The sequence below is a fragment of the Salminus brasiliensis genome, chromosome 9, assembly GCF_030463535.1.
Source record: "Salminus brasiliensis chromosome 9, fSalBra1.hap2, whole genome shotgun sequence".
In the NCBI taxonomy this organism is placed as follows: domain Eukaryota; kingdom Metazoa; phylum Chordata; class Actinopteri; order Characiformes; family Bryconidae; genus Salminus; species Salminus brasiliensis.
The window spans coordinates 6,055,705-6,074,278 of NC_132886.1; the positions used below are offsets into that span (position 1 = coordinate 6,055,705).

Genomic DNA, 18,574 nt, shown 5'->3' on the forward strand with positions numbered 1-18,574 from the left:
GGATGAGTGGACGACCATCAACTTAGAGAAGGTAAAGAGGCAGAGTTAGAGATAGTACTTAAAAGAGACTGAGGCACCACAGGATTCCTGAGGAGCTGTTTCAGTGGCACGAGGGGAATCTACGCAATAGTAGGCAGGTGGTTTAAAGGTTTTGCTGATCTGTGTATTTAAACTAGAAGGTGATGTCATCCAGATGTTTCTGAAGTGCAGATATACTGTATAATCTCCTACTGTGAAGATCTAAGGGGCCCAGAATTTGGTGTATTAGTACTATTGGCCTCTGTGGACAGTGTGTACATGCACTAATGATCTCTGGTTTCTCCTACTTGCCTCTGTAGAGCCCTGCATCAGCAGTAGAAGCTCAAAGACGGCCTAAACTGTGATGGACCCCTGCTGGGCAGAACATTACAGCTCAGTATTACGAAGCGCTAATGGGGTCATTGCATGCATCCTTATCAGCCACAATCCCATTTACTTTAATTTACTGCTCCAGCTTCATCCTCTTGGAGAATTTCAGCCTGTTTTACGCTGCTCAGAACATGATCAAACCCCTCAAGTCCATCATCCATCAGTCTTCCAGATGGTCCTCTGTCTAGGCTACCTCATTTGATGAAGAGGTTCTGGAGCAAAACTGATCAAATATGAAATCTTAATGCAGACAATTAATAGAACCTTATTTTTTTATTTCAAACCGTATATACACATACACACACTACATGGACAAAAGTATTGGGACACCCACACATTACACCTACAGGAGCTTTTATGACCTACCATTCTAAACCCATAGGCATTATTAATATGGAGTCAGCGCCCTTTGCTCTGAGCTCTAACAGCAGCAGCAGGTCTGGAGCTCTCAGCACTCGGCCCTGACCCCGCTCTGTAACTTTACGTGGTCTGACAGACACTCGGTGGCTGAGCTGCTCTCTGTGAGCTGTTCCTCCTAAACGCTTCCACTGTTCAATAATAATACCACTCACAGCTGATGGAGGAAGATCTAGGAGGGAGGAAATTTCACCAGCTGACTTGTTGCATACAGAACCATGCAGGAGTTCAGTGAGCTCTTTAGATCCTCCCATTCTTTCACTAGTGTGTGTAAAGGAAGAGGGGGGCTTGATTGACTGAATTTAAAGGTTAAGAGGTATGCCATTCTCCTGCAGATAAAGGTAAAGGTGCACGTATTTGTCACTGCACAATGAAATGTGTCCTCTGCATTTAACCCATCTGTGGTAGTAAACACACACACTAGTGAACTAGGGAGACAGCAGTGAGTACACACACACCCAGAGCGGTGGGCAGCCAACTCCAGCGCCCGGAGAGCAGAGAGGGTAAAGGGCCTTGCTCAAGGGCCCAACAATGGCAGCTTGCTGAGCCCGGGTATCGAACCCACAACCCTGTTATCAATAGCCCAGCGCCCTAACTGCTGAGCCACCACTGCCCCTATCACCATATCATCAGGTTCTATGTGGCTTCAAACAACCAAGTTTTCTTTATAGCCTTATAACCTTCAGTCTGATGGACAGATCAAACTCCACACAGATTAAGATGTAATATTTAAAGAACATGAGAGATCAGATGAGCCTGAGATCACTCAGCTGGCTGGCTTGTAGTTTGGATGGCAATTGAACCACACCACATGGGAGACTGGGGTTCGATTCCTGGTCTGGGTGGCTATGCTGCACTACACCAATAAGAGTCCTTGGGCAAGAATCTTACAGACCTCTGTAATACGAGTAACCTTGTAAGTCGCTCTGGATAAGAGTGTCAGCTAAATGCTGTAAATGTAAATGCAAATGTGCTAGCTAGTGGATATGCTAATTCAGCTGAGGCTGTCTAGGTAAAGACCACATTTTTGTAAAACGTACTAAAAAAAGAAAGATTTTGTCTAGTCTGGTGGGTTATCATCGTTTATCAAAAGTGAAGCCACCACAGGTCTAGTGCCTCTGCTGGCTGGTTGCAGTATCCCCATATATTTTAATGCAAAACAGCCCATTTTCCATCTCATCTTCCTCCTCTAAACTGTCTTTCCATCTCCAGTGTCCAGCAAATTCCAGCAGTTAGTTATTTATTTTTTTCCCAGAAATTAGTTTTTAAACCTTTATATCGTAAGAAGGCGGAGTTACATTTAGGAATTAAGTGATTGGCTGGGAGAGACCATCTGCAGGATCTGCATTGTACAGGTCTACCTAAAACATTCCAGCAATTCAAATTTAAGACTAATTCGAATTTAGAGAATTTCCTCATCTTTAAACACTGAATTTTGTCCATACACTGTTTTTTTTTTCCTGAATGAGCTTCTCTGAGTAAATAACCATCAGGCCCCCCACCCACCACCACCCATACCAGACCAGCTGCACACCCTCCTACCACTGCTACCTGTTTAATGACCATGTTAAAACCTAAATGGACTCGTAACTATCTGCCACTATTAATAATATCATCACTATTAACTATCTACACCATGATTATTATATTATATTATGATTATGATCAGAGCAGTTCAACAGTATAGATGGTTTGGTAGCTTTTATCAATAATTAATAAATAGTTCTGATCAGAGGAGAATGGATTGGGTCCCCCTTGTGAGTCTTGGTTCCTCCCAAGGTTTCTTCCTCCAGCTCTGAGGGAGGTTCTCCTTGCCACTGTCGCCATTGGCTACTCACTGGGGGTCTTTAATCCTTCATGTCTTACGTTATTTCTTGTCTCTGTCTTTTACTAATTACTAATTATGTAAAGCTGCTTTGTGACGACAACAGTTCTAAAAAGCGCTATAGTAATAAATCTGACTTGACCTGACTTACGCGTCTTTAATCCAGGTGTGTGTATGTGTGTATAATAACAGTGCTCTGAACTGTTGTTGCAGATGGGAAAGCTTCCTGAAGACACTGTGTTTCACTCCAACATCCCAAAGGAGGCAGATATCACAATAGCTGTGGTTTACATGTTTTTCGGTAAGTGAGCCATTTTACAGAGCTTCTACCTTCAGCCTTCACAGGAATGGCGACAGCAGTAGATCACTGGTGACTCCACTCTCTCAGTGCTGATGAAGCCGAAATCCAGCCTAATTGACACCACTTTCTCTAAGATCTTGATGATAGCCTTATAGGCCAGGGGTGAGCAATGGTGGGCCAGCAGGAGTCCAGCAGTGTTTCAACAGATTTCCCTGTTTCAACAGACCTACCTGGCAAACCCTAGTGAGCTGATCAGGTGTGCTTGATCCGGAAAAGCGCAAAGGAAGAAATCCGGCCCTCCTGGACCGCAACCTGCTCACCCCTGTTATAGGCTGTATCAATCAATACTCTGCAGTATCCAGTAATCGAGGTTGCAGTTTTGTCATTCTAATAATAAAACCAGTAAATGAGAATGGAACTTCTACGTAATCTTCTCATCTCTAGAAGCTTCCACAGCATTGGAGAAGAGCTTAACTCCATCAACACCATCATGACATGCTGTAGGGCGACCAAGAACACCATGAAAGAGTGAGGAAATAAGCCTTAATGCACAAAGAGGGCAAAATCTAGTCCTTAAAATCTGCAAGCGTTTGGAATCAAAGGAATATTCATGTGTATAACACACACATACTCATATGAACACACATGTACATACACACACACACACATGCATTTGCATATCAGGCTCTCAAGCCATTACTGAAAAACTTTGATCATGATCATGAAAGAGTTTTGAGGAAATGTGTGTATTAATGCAGGTTCTCACTCTGCACTGATGAGAATAAACCCGAATCAGGTTCCAGATAGAAGATGGAACCTCTATTTGACCTTTTTCCAAGCTGTCCCATTTTTTAAAATAATTAATATAATATTTCATAGCACCGTTAGAAGGGATTTGTTCAGTCAGGGTGCATTTGAGGGCGTCTAACACTGTTCCAGTGTTTGTAATACTGCTACTGCTGATCCCCAGTTAACAGAGAACGTTATAAGAACGGTCAGCAATGGCTCCTGTAAGGTCACCTTGTAACGGTACATAAAAAACCTCTCAAGAATGTTCTATAAACGTGTGACGTAGTAATGGTTAATGTCACAACGTCATGAGAATGTCTAAGCTAAGGACTCACATTAAGCACTCCACACACATCAAACCCATGCTTTCACAGCCACATATCTTAGTGTAACATAATACACACTGTTGCAATATATGGACAAAAGTATTTGGACGCCTGTTCATTTAATGTGTCTTCTAAAAGTACAAGGATATTTAAAAGAGCTGATGCAGCTTTTGTTGGAATGACTGTCTCTACTGTCTCTACTGTCCAGAGGAGAAGACTTTCTACTAGATTTTGGAGCAGCATTGCTGTGGATTTGATTGCATTCAGCGACAAGGGTGTTAGTGAGGTCAGGATGTTGAATCATGGTCACACCAACTCAAAAATCTCGAAGGTACAGGATGCAGCACCATCCATCGTTCCATAGAACACAGCTCAACTGCTCCACAGCTCAATGCTGGGGGGCTTTGTACCCCCCTCTAGCCCACGCCTGGCATTAGGCAGCATAGTGGGGTGGCAATAGGTTCATGATGTTTATCTGCTCCAGAGAGTCCTATTCTATTGGCAGTACTTCACTTCAGGGACAAGCTGTGTCCGCAATAGGTGCAACTTAAAGTAACTGAATGCCTGCATTAGAAGGGGGTGTCCACAGACATTTGGACATATAGCGAACGTCTCACATTTAATGTTCTACATGGCTTTGATCCATCTTATTAAAGCAGTTATTTGGAGATGTGACCCTGAAGTCCTCGGTAATTTAACATCCCTCATTCCTCTGCATACTATATGTGTTGTGGATTTGATTTTAAATGGATATATGTAATTAACATTTTTACCCATCAATCTACACTCAGTGCAGAGTACAAAGGAAGAGAGTACATCTTCAGAGAGTTTTGAAAATGATTTATTAATCACAAACTGAAATTGCAAAAGTATTCTGACCCTTTGTTGAAGCCCACTTGGCTGCAATTATAGCTGCAGGTCTTCTTTGGTACGTCTCTACAGATTTTGCCCACCAGGATCCGGGCAATTTGTCCCAGTCTTCATGACAGATCAGGCTGAATCAGAATGGATGGTAAGTATCTGTGGAGAACTGCCACCTTTAGGACACTCCACAGATGTTCAATGGGGTTCAAGTCTAGGCTTGGGCCACTCTCAGACATTCAGAGACTTGCTCTGAAGCCTGTCCAGTGTTGTTTGGGCCGTATGGTTCGGGCCATTGTGGTGTTGAAAGGTGAACTGTTGCCCCAGTCAAAGTTTACTAGTGTTCTTGTCCCTGCCATCCCATAGTACCCCATAACAGGATGCTGCCACCACCATGTTTCTTACTCAGAGGTCCCAGCTAAGGACTCACACTAAGCACTCATCAAACCAGTGCATTAACAGCCACATCTCTTAGTGAAACATAATACACACTATTACAATATATGGACAAAAGTATTTGGACACCTGCTCATTTAATGTGTCTTCTAAAAGTACAAGGGTATTAAAAACTTTCTATTAGGTTTTGAACTAGCATTGCTGTGGATTTGATTGTATTCAGCGACAAGGATGTTAGTGAGGTCAGGATGTTGAATCATGGTCACACCAACTCAAAAATCTCAAAGGTACAGGATGGAGCACCATCCATCGTTCCATAGAACACAGCTCAACTGCTCCACAGCTCAATGCTGGGGGGCTTTGTACCCCCTGGGGGGCTTTACACACATTTCATTTAATGTGTCTTCTAAAAGTACAAGGGTATTAAAAAGTGTTTATCCTGCTTTTGTTGGAGTTACTGTCTCTACTGTCTCAACTGTCCAGGAAAGAAGACTTTCTACTAGGTTACTGTAGGAACTGTTGCCCCAGTCACAGTTTACTAGTGTTCTTGTCCCTGCCACAGAGAGGTGCCCCATAACAGGATGCTGCCACCACCATGTTTCACTGTAGGGATAGTATTAGCCAGGTAATGTTTAGTGCATGTTTTGTTTGCCAGAGTGCAAAGAGACTTATTTCCACATGCCAGAGTCCTCTAATTTGTTGGCAAGGCCTAATAAGTGCTGCAGAAATGGTTGCCCACCCAACAGGTCTGCTCGTCCCTGGCTCCAAAGCTCTTTTAGGGCCCTTCTTACTTGCATGACCAATGTGGCCAGATGGCCAACTATAACAAGGTTCAAGGTTGTGCCGAACTTCTTCCATTTTCAAATGATTGAGCTCACTATGGTCCTTAGATATTGTTACACATCCTTGCCCTGAGATATGGCTTGGTAGAATCTGATCGTGGAGATCCACAGACAGTTCCTTGGGCTTCATGGCTTTTGTTTAACCTCACTGATTTGCTGCTGTCCTCTGCAGGAGTTTGCTCTTTGCTGGGGAACAGCACGCTGCTCTATGTCTCCTATAAGAAGAAGCATTTGCTGAAGCCGGCCGAGTTCTTCATCATTAACCTGGCAGTCAGTGACATGGGTCTGACGCTGTCCCTCTACCCGCTGGCCATCACGTCCAGCTTCTCCCACAGGTTTGACGGTTTGGGTACTCTGTCAAAATTGTACTCAATTGAAAGTTAAAAAGTATAAAGCATGGCTCACCAATCTTATCTGCAACTGCAGATTTTCTATCTGACCCATCTGGTGTGAGAGAATTATGGGTGGTACCAGTCCTCACATAGCAACTCAACTCAATGTGTCCAAATACAATAATAAATTAATTATTTATCGGTACTTTAATACTACCTCTACTGCTACTAATGATAATAATAATAATTAAAATCTTGACTCTTAACAACACCACTACCTGCCAAAAGCTACCACACCATGTGGGAGACTGGGGTTCGATTCCCGGTCTAGGTGACTATGCTGCGCTACACCAATAAGAGTCCTTGGGCAAGACTCCTAACACTACATTGGCCCTCCTCTGTAATACCAGTAACCTTGTAAGTCGCTCTGGATAAATATAATAAATGTAAATGTAAATAAAGAAATAATACAGTTATTGTCATGTGGCATTTTTTTTTAATGTGGCATTTGTTTCTCTAAGCACAGAGAACAAGAACAGATTCAACATCGCTGAGGAATTTGGCCCTAAAAAATGAAATTTAGCTTTGTTTTGTTTTTTATGTCTTTTTTAAAGATAGGGAGTTTGGGCTGCATCAGATGTTCCTTTATTGAATTCCTCAGTGCCGCCAAATATTTGCAGAGAATTAACTGCAATCAGAATCTCCTGAAAACAAACTGTTCCCTGGAAACCGCACAGTGAAGTGCAGCTCGACTCTTTTTTACTGCGCCTGCATTAGAGAACTCTTACACAATCCAGTGAGCACTGAATACACTGAATACTGACCCTGTTCAGATCGCTGGACTAGCAGACGGCTTGTTTGTTTAGCCTGCATGTTTACTTTAATAAAGCGTGAGGACGGATTGTTCAGTTATGTAGTTATGCATCAGCCATGTCACTCCACCACTGCGTTCTCTCTTCACTGGCTTCCTGTAGCTGCTGCCCACATCAGATTCAAACCCCTGACTCTGGCCTACAAAGCCAAGACTGGACCAGCCCCTCCGTACTTGATGGCGATGGTCAAAAGCCGATCTGCACCAAGAGCCCTTCCAGCTTCAAGTACGGCTCGGCTCGACCCGCCATCCTTTAAGATACACGGAAGACGAGCGTCCAGACTTTTCTCTGTCCTGCACCGAAGTGGTGGAACGAACTTCCCCTGGGTGTCCGAACAGCAGAGTCCAACACTCACTGTCTTCAAACCCAGACTGAAGACCCTCCTCTTCTGAGAGGACTTGGACGAATAGCGAATAGAGTACTATGGTCACCTTATTGACTTGTGTTTAGTAATGTCTAAACTTACTTGTCTATTCTAACTAGCTGGTTAGGTTTTTCTTGGGTAAATAGCAAAGCACATTTTGTAATTCGCTCTGGAGAAGAGCGACTTTAGTTCCTTTAGTTTCCTTTAGTTTTTGATTGAATTTCTGACATTTTGTACTTTTTGACATAACTTGAATCTAGGAGTTGATTTTTACATTGTGTTATGATGTATACACCCATAGAAATGCTCCACAAATTCCACAAAAAATATATTTTAAAATTCTGTTTAAAAAAGTTACAAAGCTTTTCTTTGTTGTCATTTGGAGATACAAAGTTTTTGCACAACAGTGCTAAAATTCATACCCGCTGGATCTAAATGTTACTGTGTGACAAATATATAGGAGTAATCTATAAAATCTGGACTTTGTTGGATCATTGCCCTTCACATATCAAATTTACATTTACATTTACGGCATTTAGCTGACGCTCTTATCCAGAGCGACTTACAAGGTTACTGGTATTACAGAGGAGGGCCAATGTAGTGTTAGGAGTCTTGCCCAAGGACTCTTATTGGTGTAGCGCAGCATAGTCACCCAGACCGGGAATCGAACCCTGGTCTCCCACATGGTGTTGTTGTAACTCAGTGGCAGGTGGTGGTGTTATCTGTTGCGCCACACCAACCGACTATAAATGCAGCAGTCGCAATAAAAAATCACAATATTAGAAGAGCAAATTTGCTGATAGCTGTTTTTACATGGACCTGAGAAGTTGGACTGCGACGAATATCTCAATTTTAAGTGGCTAAAACCGACTTAACACTCTTTGTTTTTATACAGCACCCAGAGTGTCCCGTACCATCATCCTCTCTGTGATTGTCTTCTTCCCAGATGGCTGTTCGGACGGGTGGTCTGCCTCATGTACGCTTTCTGTGGAGTGCTGTTTGGCATCTGCAGCCTGACGACGCTTACCCTACTGAGTCTTGTGTGTTTCGTGAAGGTGTGCTGCCCTCTTTATGGTAAGCCTTGCTCTGAGGTCACACTGATGGAGCTAATAATACTGCTTTGTAGTCTCTACTGTCCGGGCGGAGGGCTTTCCACTCAAATTTGTGAGGATTTGACTGCATTTAGAGACAATTTAGCATTTGTGAGGTCAGGGTGTTGGATGATCACCACCCCACCTCATTATCCCAACTCTCCAAATCATCCCAAAATTATTGGATAAGCTCCACCATCCATCATTCCAGAGAACACAGTTCTTCCACAGCTCCACCGCTCATATAGCCCTCTAGCCCATACTTGGTTTTCGGCATTCAGTCAATAGATCAGTGTTTATCTGCCCAGAGTGTCCTATTCTTTTGGCAGTGCTTCTCTACAGGGACTAGACAAGCTGTATGTGTGTCAGCAATGGGTGCAACCCATTAAAGTAGCTGAATGCATTCATTAGAAGGGGTGTCCACATACATTTGGACATGTTAGCAACAACATTGGAGCATTAGCTCTTCACTGAACTATATGTTCCCTCCAAAATCACATCAGCCAGGCTGAGCTCGAGCTATGACCGTCCACTGCTTATTCCCACTAACAGTTTCGTCTACAAATGCTCTCTTGTTGGTCCCACCTCTCTGCAGGTAACAGGTTCACCGCCTCTCACGGCCGCCTCCTGCTGGTGTGCGCGTGGGCGTACGCCCTGGTCTTCGCCTGCTCTCCGCTGGCCCACTGGGGCGAATACGGGCCCGAGCCCTACGGGACGGCCTGCTGTATTGACTGGCGCTCATCCAACCAGCGCAGCAGCGCCCGCTCCTACATGGTGGTCCTATTCGTTTTCTGCTACCTGCTGCCCTGCGCCCTCATCGCGGCCTCCTACACAGGCATCCTCCTCACACTCCGCGGCTCAAGGAGAACTATGGAGCAGCACAGGCCTGCTCCTACACGCCTCAGCAACATCCACACCGTCATCGTTAAGGTACAGTTCCTTTAGCTCCATTAATCCCATTATTATTCATATCATTATCTTAAATAATATAATCCACCCATGAATCAGCATTGTGAAAGGGAGCATTTCCTGTAGGTATCTGTATCTGATGGTACAGTAGAGAGGCTTGTAGCTTGTTCCCAGTCAGCACTAGGAAAGGCCAGGTGATGCAGATGTCCTCAAACCATGTCCCGACAGTCAGCAGCCATGGGCTCCACTAATGCTGTGTTCACTACTATCGTCAGATCATTGTACTCTTCACGCTACACAACTTGTCTTGTAATCGGGAACCTTTAGGAGTTGTGGAACCCACCGTCTGAGACTGTCTGCTCTCCAAGAACATGTTTTGTCATGAAAACGTGCGAGAGCTGGTGCAAGGCCTTGCGCAAAACGAGTGATACAAGTTGTCTGTGCTGATTTGCAGCAAAAACACTGACAAAAAGTAAAGAATATGGATGAGAACATGGATTAAGACCCTCACCCCGTGTCTTGCACCATAGCTTCCAGTCACAATACTGTTGACAATACTGCCGACAGGTCGAGATATTAAACCTGCTAGATATTCGGGGGCTTGTGAGGCAACGCTGATCACTCAATGGTGGTCAGCTCTCCAATTGTGTTTTTCAGAAGTTCACACACTGCAGCCAAGCCAGCGACCAAGCCAGCACAGAGCGAACGGCAATTGACCTAAGGCTTTTGTTGCGAAAACAGCCGGCGATCGAAGAATCTGAAAAATCGGAAACCTGGCATGAGCAGCTGCCTAGCCCTCTTAAAATTAAAATAATTAATGCTTACATTTTGTTACGCTTTTCCTTTTTTTTCTTTAAGTCTGGGAGTTTGGGCTGAATCAGACCTTCCCTTATAGAATTCCTCACTGCAGTCAAAATCTCATGCAAGCAAACTGTTCCTTAAGAAGATCTTAAGTCTTTCAGGTAGCCGTTTCCTCAGTTTGTAATGTACTAAAAAAATGGCAGCTAACAGGAATGGTGGCAGTCAATTTGAGGTCTGGAAGGCCGAGAAACGTTCTGAGCGAACTGTTCATAGAATTACTAGAACCCCAAATCAAACTGCCCATTAGATTACATTAGATCCCTCACCCCAAACTTCAGCATCACAGGTATTAAGGGAACATCCAAACAAGCCTGGAAACAAGCTATTCAAAGAAAGCCACAATGATCAAGGCTTTAGGCCTTTTTGGATTGGTTAAACCCTTAAACTCTAATTTAAGGATTCAGTTATTAGTCTAAATGCCAAAACGACTGTATATCTGCTTAGTTTCCCAGATTTTGTGGCATGCCACAGGGTTCTATTTTAGGGCCTGTAAAAGTGAGGTATAATAGTAAGGACGTGTAGGCCTACACACAGGGTTTAAGGGCGGTTAGATTAACCCAGTGTAGTATTCGTTCAGGAGTGTCCCATCATGTAGTTACAAACTACCCAAATTTGGTTCATTTGAACTTAGTAATACAATGTTAACACTGCTCACAGTTTTGTTCTACAAAGCAAATTACTTGTGATCATTATTATCTCTAACATCATAACATAACATTGTTTATATTACAGTTAATTGGTTATAATTAAGGTTTCAATGTAGAGTCAAATTATATCCTACCATAATAAATCCATACGCAAGTAAATTACCCAGCTTATAAACGTACACTCCTATTTTCCAGTGTTCGACTCCATCTGACCTGAATAGAGAGTCCCAGCTCTTATTAAGTCAAATGGGAGATGATTTCTCTGAGAGCGACCACTGTGAGAATGAGAAAAATGACTGCTGTTTTTCTTTGGAGGACCTGCGGGCAGGCTGGAATTGATGGTAGAAGCAGTTGTGTTTGGACACGTAGGTTCTTTCTGGTGTTTATTCTCAATCATCATTACCGTAAAGTGTCAGTAAGAAAATGACCTGTCTCCTAGCTAGACCCAGGCTTGTACATAACCCTGGAACCTGAACCACTGGCTTTGATAAACCTTTCTTTTGCTCTTCATATGAACCACTAAAATATAGTCTTGACAGAGGGTCAGAGGGATGTGAGGAAAGTTTTGGATGTGATGCCAGCTTGGATCCGAGCTCAGGTTTCTCAGCAAACAAACCATTGTAGATTCGAGGACACCTCAAAGTGCACCTCAGACGCTCCTTTGGGGACATTTACATTTACATTGAAGGTGTTTAGCAGATGCTCTTATCCAGAGCCACTTACTTGCTAAATACATGGTAAAGACTAGGATCCCAAAGCTCCCTCTAAGCTTAGATACTACTAAATACAGAAGTCAGTATGGAGACCATAATACTGGGCACTACGCTTCGCCCAAGTACTCTCAGAAGAGGAGGGTCTTCAGTCTGGGTTTGAAGACGAGTATTGGACTCTGCTGTTCGGACACCCAGGGGAAGTTCGTTCCACCACTTCGGTGCAGGACAGAGAAAAGTCTGGACGCTCGTCTTCCGTGTATCTTAAAGGATGGCGGGTTGAGCCGAGCCGTACTTGAAGCTTGAAGGGCTCTTGGTGCAGATCGGCTTTTGACCATTGCCATCAAGTACTGAGGGGCTGGCTGGTCCAGTCTTGGCTTTGTAGGCCAGCGTCAGGGTTCTGAATCTGATGCAGGCAGCAGCTACAGGAAGCCAGTGAAGAGAGAACACAGCAGAGGAGAAGCTGACCATGGCTGAATTTAGGAACGTTAAAGACGACCCGTGACGCTGCATTCTGGAGAAGTTGCAGGGGCCTGATGGTGCGCAGAGGGTGAACAGCCAGAAGGGTGCTGCAGTAATCAAGTCTTGAAGTGACGAGAGACTGAACGAGCACCTGGGCGACTCTCTAGAGCGTAATTGTCGAATTCCTGGATGTTGTACAGGAGAAATCTGCATGACCGAGTTGAGTTGAGAATGATAGCTGGTCATCCACGACTCCACCAAGGCTTCATGCTTCTGTAGAGGGTCTAACGTCCCTGATCTAACTGTACTTTCTCTTCCCACAGCTCAGCGTGGCCATCTGCATCGGCTTCTTCGCCGCGTGGAGCCCGTACGCAGTGGTGTCCATGTGGGCCGCCTTCGGCCAGATCAAAACCATCCCCCCGCTTGCCTTCGCCATGCCTGCCATGTTCGCCAAATCCTCCACCATCTACAACCCCATTGTTTACCTTCTACTGCGGCCCAACTTCCGCAGGGTCGCTTGGCGAGACCTGCGTTTGCTGTGCCGGGCCTGTCTCAGACGCTGCTTCTGTTCTGCCGTCCTCCAGCGACCCTGCCGCCCGAAATCAGTCACCTTGCCTTGGTCACTGAGGAAACGATCCCGCAAGCCCAACTCTGTTTGTGGTGAGCTTCCAGGTTCTGCAGCAAAAGGACATGCATGTGAAAAGTGCAGTGATGCTTTCGAGTGCTTCAGACACTACCCCAAAGCATGTCAGCTCGATACCATAGACACTTGCACTTCACTGAGATGTCCTATTGTGGGCGCAGTTCTGTCACTGCCAGTGGAGCTCAATCAGCAGCAAAAATCCACTAAGAATAAGCCTTTTCGAGTCAGGATGTGGGGCAAACGGAAAGCGGAGATCGAACACTTCAGGATTAGCTTGGAAACGATGCCTGGACATGCAAAAGTAGCTTGGTGACCCATACTAGTAATCTATGTGGTCTACCATGCACCACAGTGCTTGATATCAAACTATACAGTAAGTCAGGATTGTCTGAACACTAGGGGGCAGATTTACCAACATTTTACACTGTTGCAAACCCTGCTGTGATCTCTGTGGTTTGTCTATTTACAGGGGTTTCCTTCTCAAACTGCAAAATACTGGAAGAAGCTCTTTTTAATGAAGCACACATTGGATTTATCAAGGCTGACAGTAAGTACTGGAAGTGCTGGAAGTACTGAGCACTGCTGGCCAAGGCCTGGGCAATTTAGGTGCTAACAAGGCTGCTTGTGTATCGACGCCATTCCAGCTCCCGATTGTTTGGTCTGCTTTTTGATCCGAGGCATGGTATCCTAGTAGCAACTGATTTTTTTGTGGACATTTTGTCCCATAAGAATGAAGGGGGTGCAAAGGTTTTGGCACACTGCTCATGTACAAATGATACAAATACACTAGTAATACCCAACCATTAACCATTAATCGGGGACCACAGCAACCACTAAGCAACATCATAGCAATCACCTGAGATGCCATAGCCACCACTTAGTAACCACTTTCTAAAACCATAGCAATCACCTGGAATATTAACAAATAAAGCAACTTAATGGCAACCACCTAGGTTCCACTTAGCAGCACAATGCAACAACTCAATATACAATAGCAACCATTTAGTAACACCATAGCAATCCCTTAGCAACATCATAACAGCCTCCTGACAACAACATGTAACTTCTTATCAACAACACCATTGCAACCACCTAGGATACCTAGGAAACCACTTAGCAATAACATACCAAGCACAGAGCAAATGTTTACCAACACCATAGCAGCCACTAAGCAGCACCATAGCAATGAACATAAATTGTCAAAGCAACCACTTAGTAACACCATAGCAATCACTATGCAACAACATACCAAGCACCTAGCAACTTCTTACCAACAGCATAGAACCACTAAGCAACATCATATCAACCACCTGAGATGCCATAGCCACCACTTAGCCACCATAACAATCACCTGGGATATCAACTATATCAACAAATAAAGCAGCTAAATAGCAACCACCTAGCTACCAACTCAAGATACCGTAGCAACCATGTAGTAACACCATAGCAATTCCTTAGCAACATCATAGAAACCTCCTAGCAACAACATACCAACCACCTAGCAATACCATTGCAACCACCTAGGATACCATAGCAACCACTTAGCAACAACATACCATGCACCGAGCAAATGTTTATCAACACCATAGCAGCTACTAAGCAACATTGAAAGCAATGAGCCTTGATTGTCAAAGCAACCACTTAGTAACACCATAGCAATTACTAAGCAACAACATACCAAGCACTTAGCAACTTCTTACCAACACCATAGCAACTACTAAGCAACACCATAGCAATGACATTTGATTACCAAAGCACCCACTTAGTAATACCATGTCCATCATCCACCAAGGTGAATCGTTGATGCTCATGGAGGCCTCACCTCCCAACTTACAGGAGGTAAAGGATCTGCTGCCAACAGATGTCTTGGTGCCAGATCCTACAGGAGACCTTCAGCGGTCTTGTGGAGTCCATGCCTCAATGGGTCAGAGCTGTTTTGGTGTCACAAGGGGGGCCTACTCAATATTAGGCAGCGGCGGTATTAATGTTATGGCTGGTATCGGTTATACCTGGCATCTCCACACATGTACTGTGGTCAGTGTCTTGCTGACAAAAATGTGCCTGTCCTTGAAGGGCTGTTAGAAACGATTGGCACGAATATGATCTTCTCAAATTCATCCATGACCACTTCCAGAGGCGGTTTGAGCAATGGCTGTAGTGAAACACCGGCCAGTTGATCAGTCTTGAGGTCAGCTGTGCTTACCTTCTCTTGTCCTTGTGAATGGAGAATTCATTTAGGCAGGGTTTTCCTTTGTCACCGGTCTGTAAATGCTGTGTTACTACGTGACACTTTATTAGAAATACCTGTACGCCTTCTCATTGTCACAATTATCAAATCAGCCAATCATGTGGCAGCAGTGCAGATACGAGTCAGCAGCTTCAGGTAATGTTACCATCAACCAACAGAATGGGGGTCTCAGTGATTTTGAGCTTTACATGATTGGTGGAAGAGCTGGTTTGAGTATTTCTGGAGCTGCTTCTAGATCTATCCTCGAGAGTTCCTCAGAATGATGGACTAAAGAAAACACATCCAGAGAGCAGCAGTTCTGCAGTTCTGCAGTTCACCTTGTTGAGTAGAGACGTCTACTGAGAACCGCCAGACTGGTTAGAGCTGACAGAAAGGCTACAGTAGCTCAGATACACACTCTATACAACTGTGGTTAGCAGAAAAGCATCTCAGGAGGAACACCACCATGTCCAGCCTTTAGGAGAATGAGCTACAACAGCAGAAGACCACAACGTCAGGGTTCACCTCTGTCAGCCAAGACCAGAAAGCTGAGGCTGCAGTGGTTCAGTGGACAGTGGAAGACTGGAGAAACGTAGCCTGGTCTAATGAATCTCTGCTGAATTTCTGATGAGACTCACAGGTGGTAGGGTCAGACTTTGGTGCCAACAGCATGAGCTCATGACCCCAAACTGCCTTGTGTATATTTGGCACAATTCAGGCTGGTAATACCAATCTGTTATTGAAACACAGTCTATTTAAGCATCATTGCTGACCATATGCATCCCTTCAGGACCATGATTTACCATCTTCTGACGGCCACTTCCAGGTGATGATGATGATGATGATGATGCACCATGTCTCCAAGCAAAACTGATTGTTCTGCAGGGGCCTGTAAATCCAGTAGAACACCTTTGGGGATGTGGTAGAAAGGTAGATTCAGAGCATGAAAGTGCTTCTGAAATAACTCAAGGATCCAGAACCTCTATGGAATGTTTCCAACGTCTTGTGGAAACCATGCCCAGAGAAGAACCCAGTATTATTATAGTGTTCCTAATAAAGTGCTAGGTGAGAAAAGCCTTGCATTTCCAATACAGCAGCTTACAGGAGAAGGAAAATCTCATCTCAAGACATGTTGGAGCATTTCTATTGGTCCATTCGTCATGACATCTGGACACAATGTTAATAGCCACTGTCAGCTTCACAAAAAATGCAAAAAAATGTGAAAATCGAGATACAATGATGATAAAGAACCTCTGAACCATCTGAAAAAAACAGTAGAACAAATGTCTGTACATCCTATATGACTTTCCTTTGAGAAACAAGAGAAGATGCCATTCAGCTGCTCCTCACCAACCAGCACTTTTTTGTACTCATGTTTCATTAATGTAATTAAAATGTATTTAAGTAATTATGTATTTGTTTTCCATTATGCAATTCGCAGCCCAAGGGTACTAAAAAGGGAAGCTGTTATGGTTATTATGCAAATGTATCTCATCACTTATGCAAATATTGTTCCCTGCTAAAATGGGCCTGCTGCCTGATTACTCATTTTAATGCTCCCTTGGCTCTGATATGTGGAATAAAGCACTAATAGGAAGCAACAGAAAGCTGTTCATGAACAAGAAACGCTTTCCATTATAAAAAGTAATGCTAGAATTGCTAACCCTCGCTTGCTTCTTCTTGTTTGATGCATTTTAACGCTGACGTTACACTCGAATGGCGTCTGACAGGAATCGCCACAAACTCTTCACCTCGCTCAGCTTTCTCATTTTACTTCATGCTTTAATGAGTTGGCTCTGCTCTGTACATTATTTACCCGAGATGAATACACAGGCAGATTAAAGGCGTGTTTAAAGGACTGCAGAAACACACCGATTGAAACGTCCAGTTCTAAAAAATGTGGAAGATGTGCTCTGCTTCTTTCAAAAGTGTCCGGTCAAGTCAGATCAACTATGGCCCAGGGGGGTCATGAGTTCTGTGCTCTCTCCAGGTGGGTAGATGGCGCTCTCTCCCCTCATCACTCTGGCATAGCTGGGGATCCAGCGCTTTCCTCCGAGCGTGTTGGCAGTCTGGAGATGCACTTAAAAGGAGGCGGAGGCTGTGTTGGGGTAGGCATGTGTTATATTCTTACCCTCCTACTGTTGGGAGCATTGCTAGTGCTAGGGGGAGCTGTAGGTTAATTGGAAATACCAAATTGGGAAAAGGTAAACATTTGACGAAAAAAAAAAGAAAACGTGAGCCAGCCTTATCTTATCTGCTTTGTTTGGTCAAGGGTGATCCAAACTCCTAGCTAATCATTTTGGGTCTGCACTTATGACCTCCTGATGATTGGGTAGAAAGAATGATAGATGTAGACCAGTAGTGGAGTTGAGAAGGCGGGACCTAAGCAGTGTGACCAATAGTTGATGAAGATGCAGATACATGTAGACCAGTAGTGGAGTTGAGAAGGCGGGACCCAAGCAGTGTGACCAATAGTTGATGAAGATGCAGATACATGTAGACCAGTAGTGGTGTTGAGAAGGCGGGGTTTATGCAGTTTGACCAATGGTTGATGTAGATGCAGGTACATGTAGACCAGTAGTGGTGTTGAGAAGGCAGGATTTGAGCCCCGCCCACCCCAACACCCCTGCTGCATTTGTGCAGTGGAGCAGTGGAACTGTGTTCTCTGGAGTGATTAAGCTCCATCCAATAACTTTGGGACAAGTTGGATCTCCAGAACTCCTGATCGTCCAACATCAGTATCTGGCCTCACTGATGCTCTTGTGGCTGAATGCAATCAAATTTACATCATAGCAATGTTCCAACATCTAGAGTAACATCTTTCCCGAAGAGGCTGAGAGGCCGTTAACTGCATCAGAGGACAACAAACCCCCTGGTTCTTCCCTTGCTTTCAGAAGAAATGCTGAACACCTTTGATTCTGCAGGTAGGAGCTTTGTGTTTCCAATAAAGTGGCCGGTGAGTGCACTGCGTAATCAGTGTGTTTTGTATGCACACGTGCGGTTCTGTGAGAAAGGTTCAATTAACAGCCTCAAGATGTGAGCTGGTAATTATTTGAACACTCATACAAACACCTGCGTATAGCACCCCACTTCCACATACACACACACACACACACACACACACACACACACACACACACACACACACACACACAATTATCAGAGATTTCTTTTTTAATGTACTTCAAAGCTAATTTAAACTTACCCTGAGAGCGGAGTTTCATTACCCTGCAGGATTCAGCAGCTCTGCTAATCAGATCCGAGGGAACTGTGTTGAATGGTAAAATGGCT

At 44.3% G+C, this 18,574-nt stretch overlaps 1 protein-coding gene across 1 annotated transcript; it reads left to right on the forward strand.

The window, feature by feature from the left end:
• Positions 1-2,863: 2,863 nt before the first annotated feature.
• LOC140562848 (opsin-5-like) lies at positions 2,864-13,369 on the forward strand. The gene is made up of 5 exons (XM_072688710.1): positions 2,864-2,951; positions 6,338-6,500; positions 8,680-8,807; positions 9,420-9,754; positions 12,737-13,369. Exons 1-5 carry the CDS (start codon positions 2,864-2,866, stop codon positions 13,367-13,369), a joined length of 1,347 nt encoding a protein of 448 aa, XP_072544811.1.
• Positions 13,370-18,574: the final 5,205 nt, after the last annotated feature.

Coding starts and splice junctions, on each gene's coding strand:
- LOC140562848 (XM_072688710.1), top strand. CDS start 2,864: ATGGGAAAGCTTCCTGAAGACACTGTGTTTCACTCCAACATCCCAAAG. Junction 6,501..8,679: donor ACGTCCAGCTTCTCCCACAG/GTTTGACGGTTT, acceptor TCTTCTTCCCAG/ATGGCTGTTCGGACGGGTGG. Junction 8,808..9,419: donor GGTGTGCTGCCCTCTTTATG/GTAAGCCTTGCT, acceptor ACCTCTCTGCAG/GTAACAGGTTCACCGCCTCT.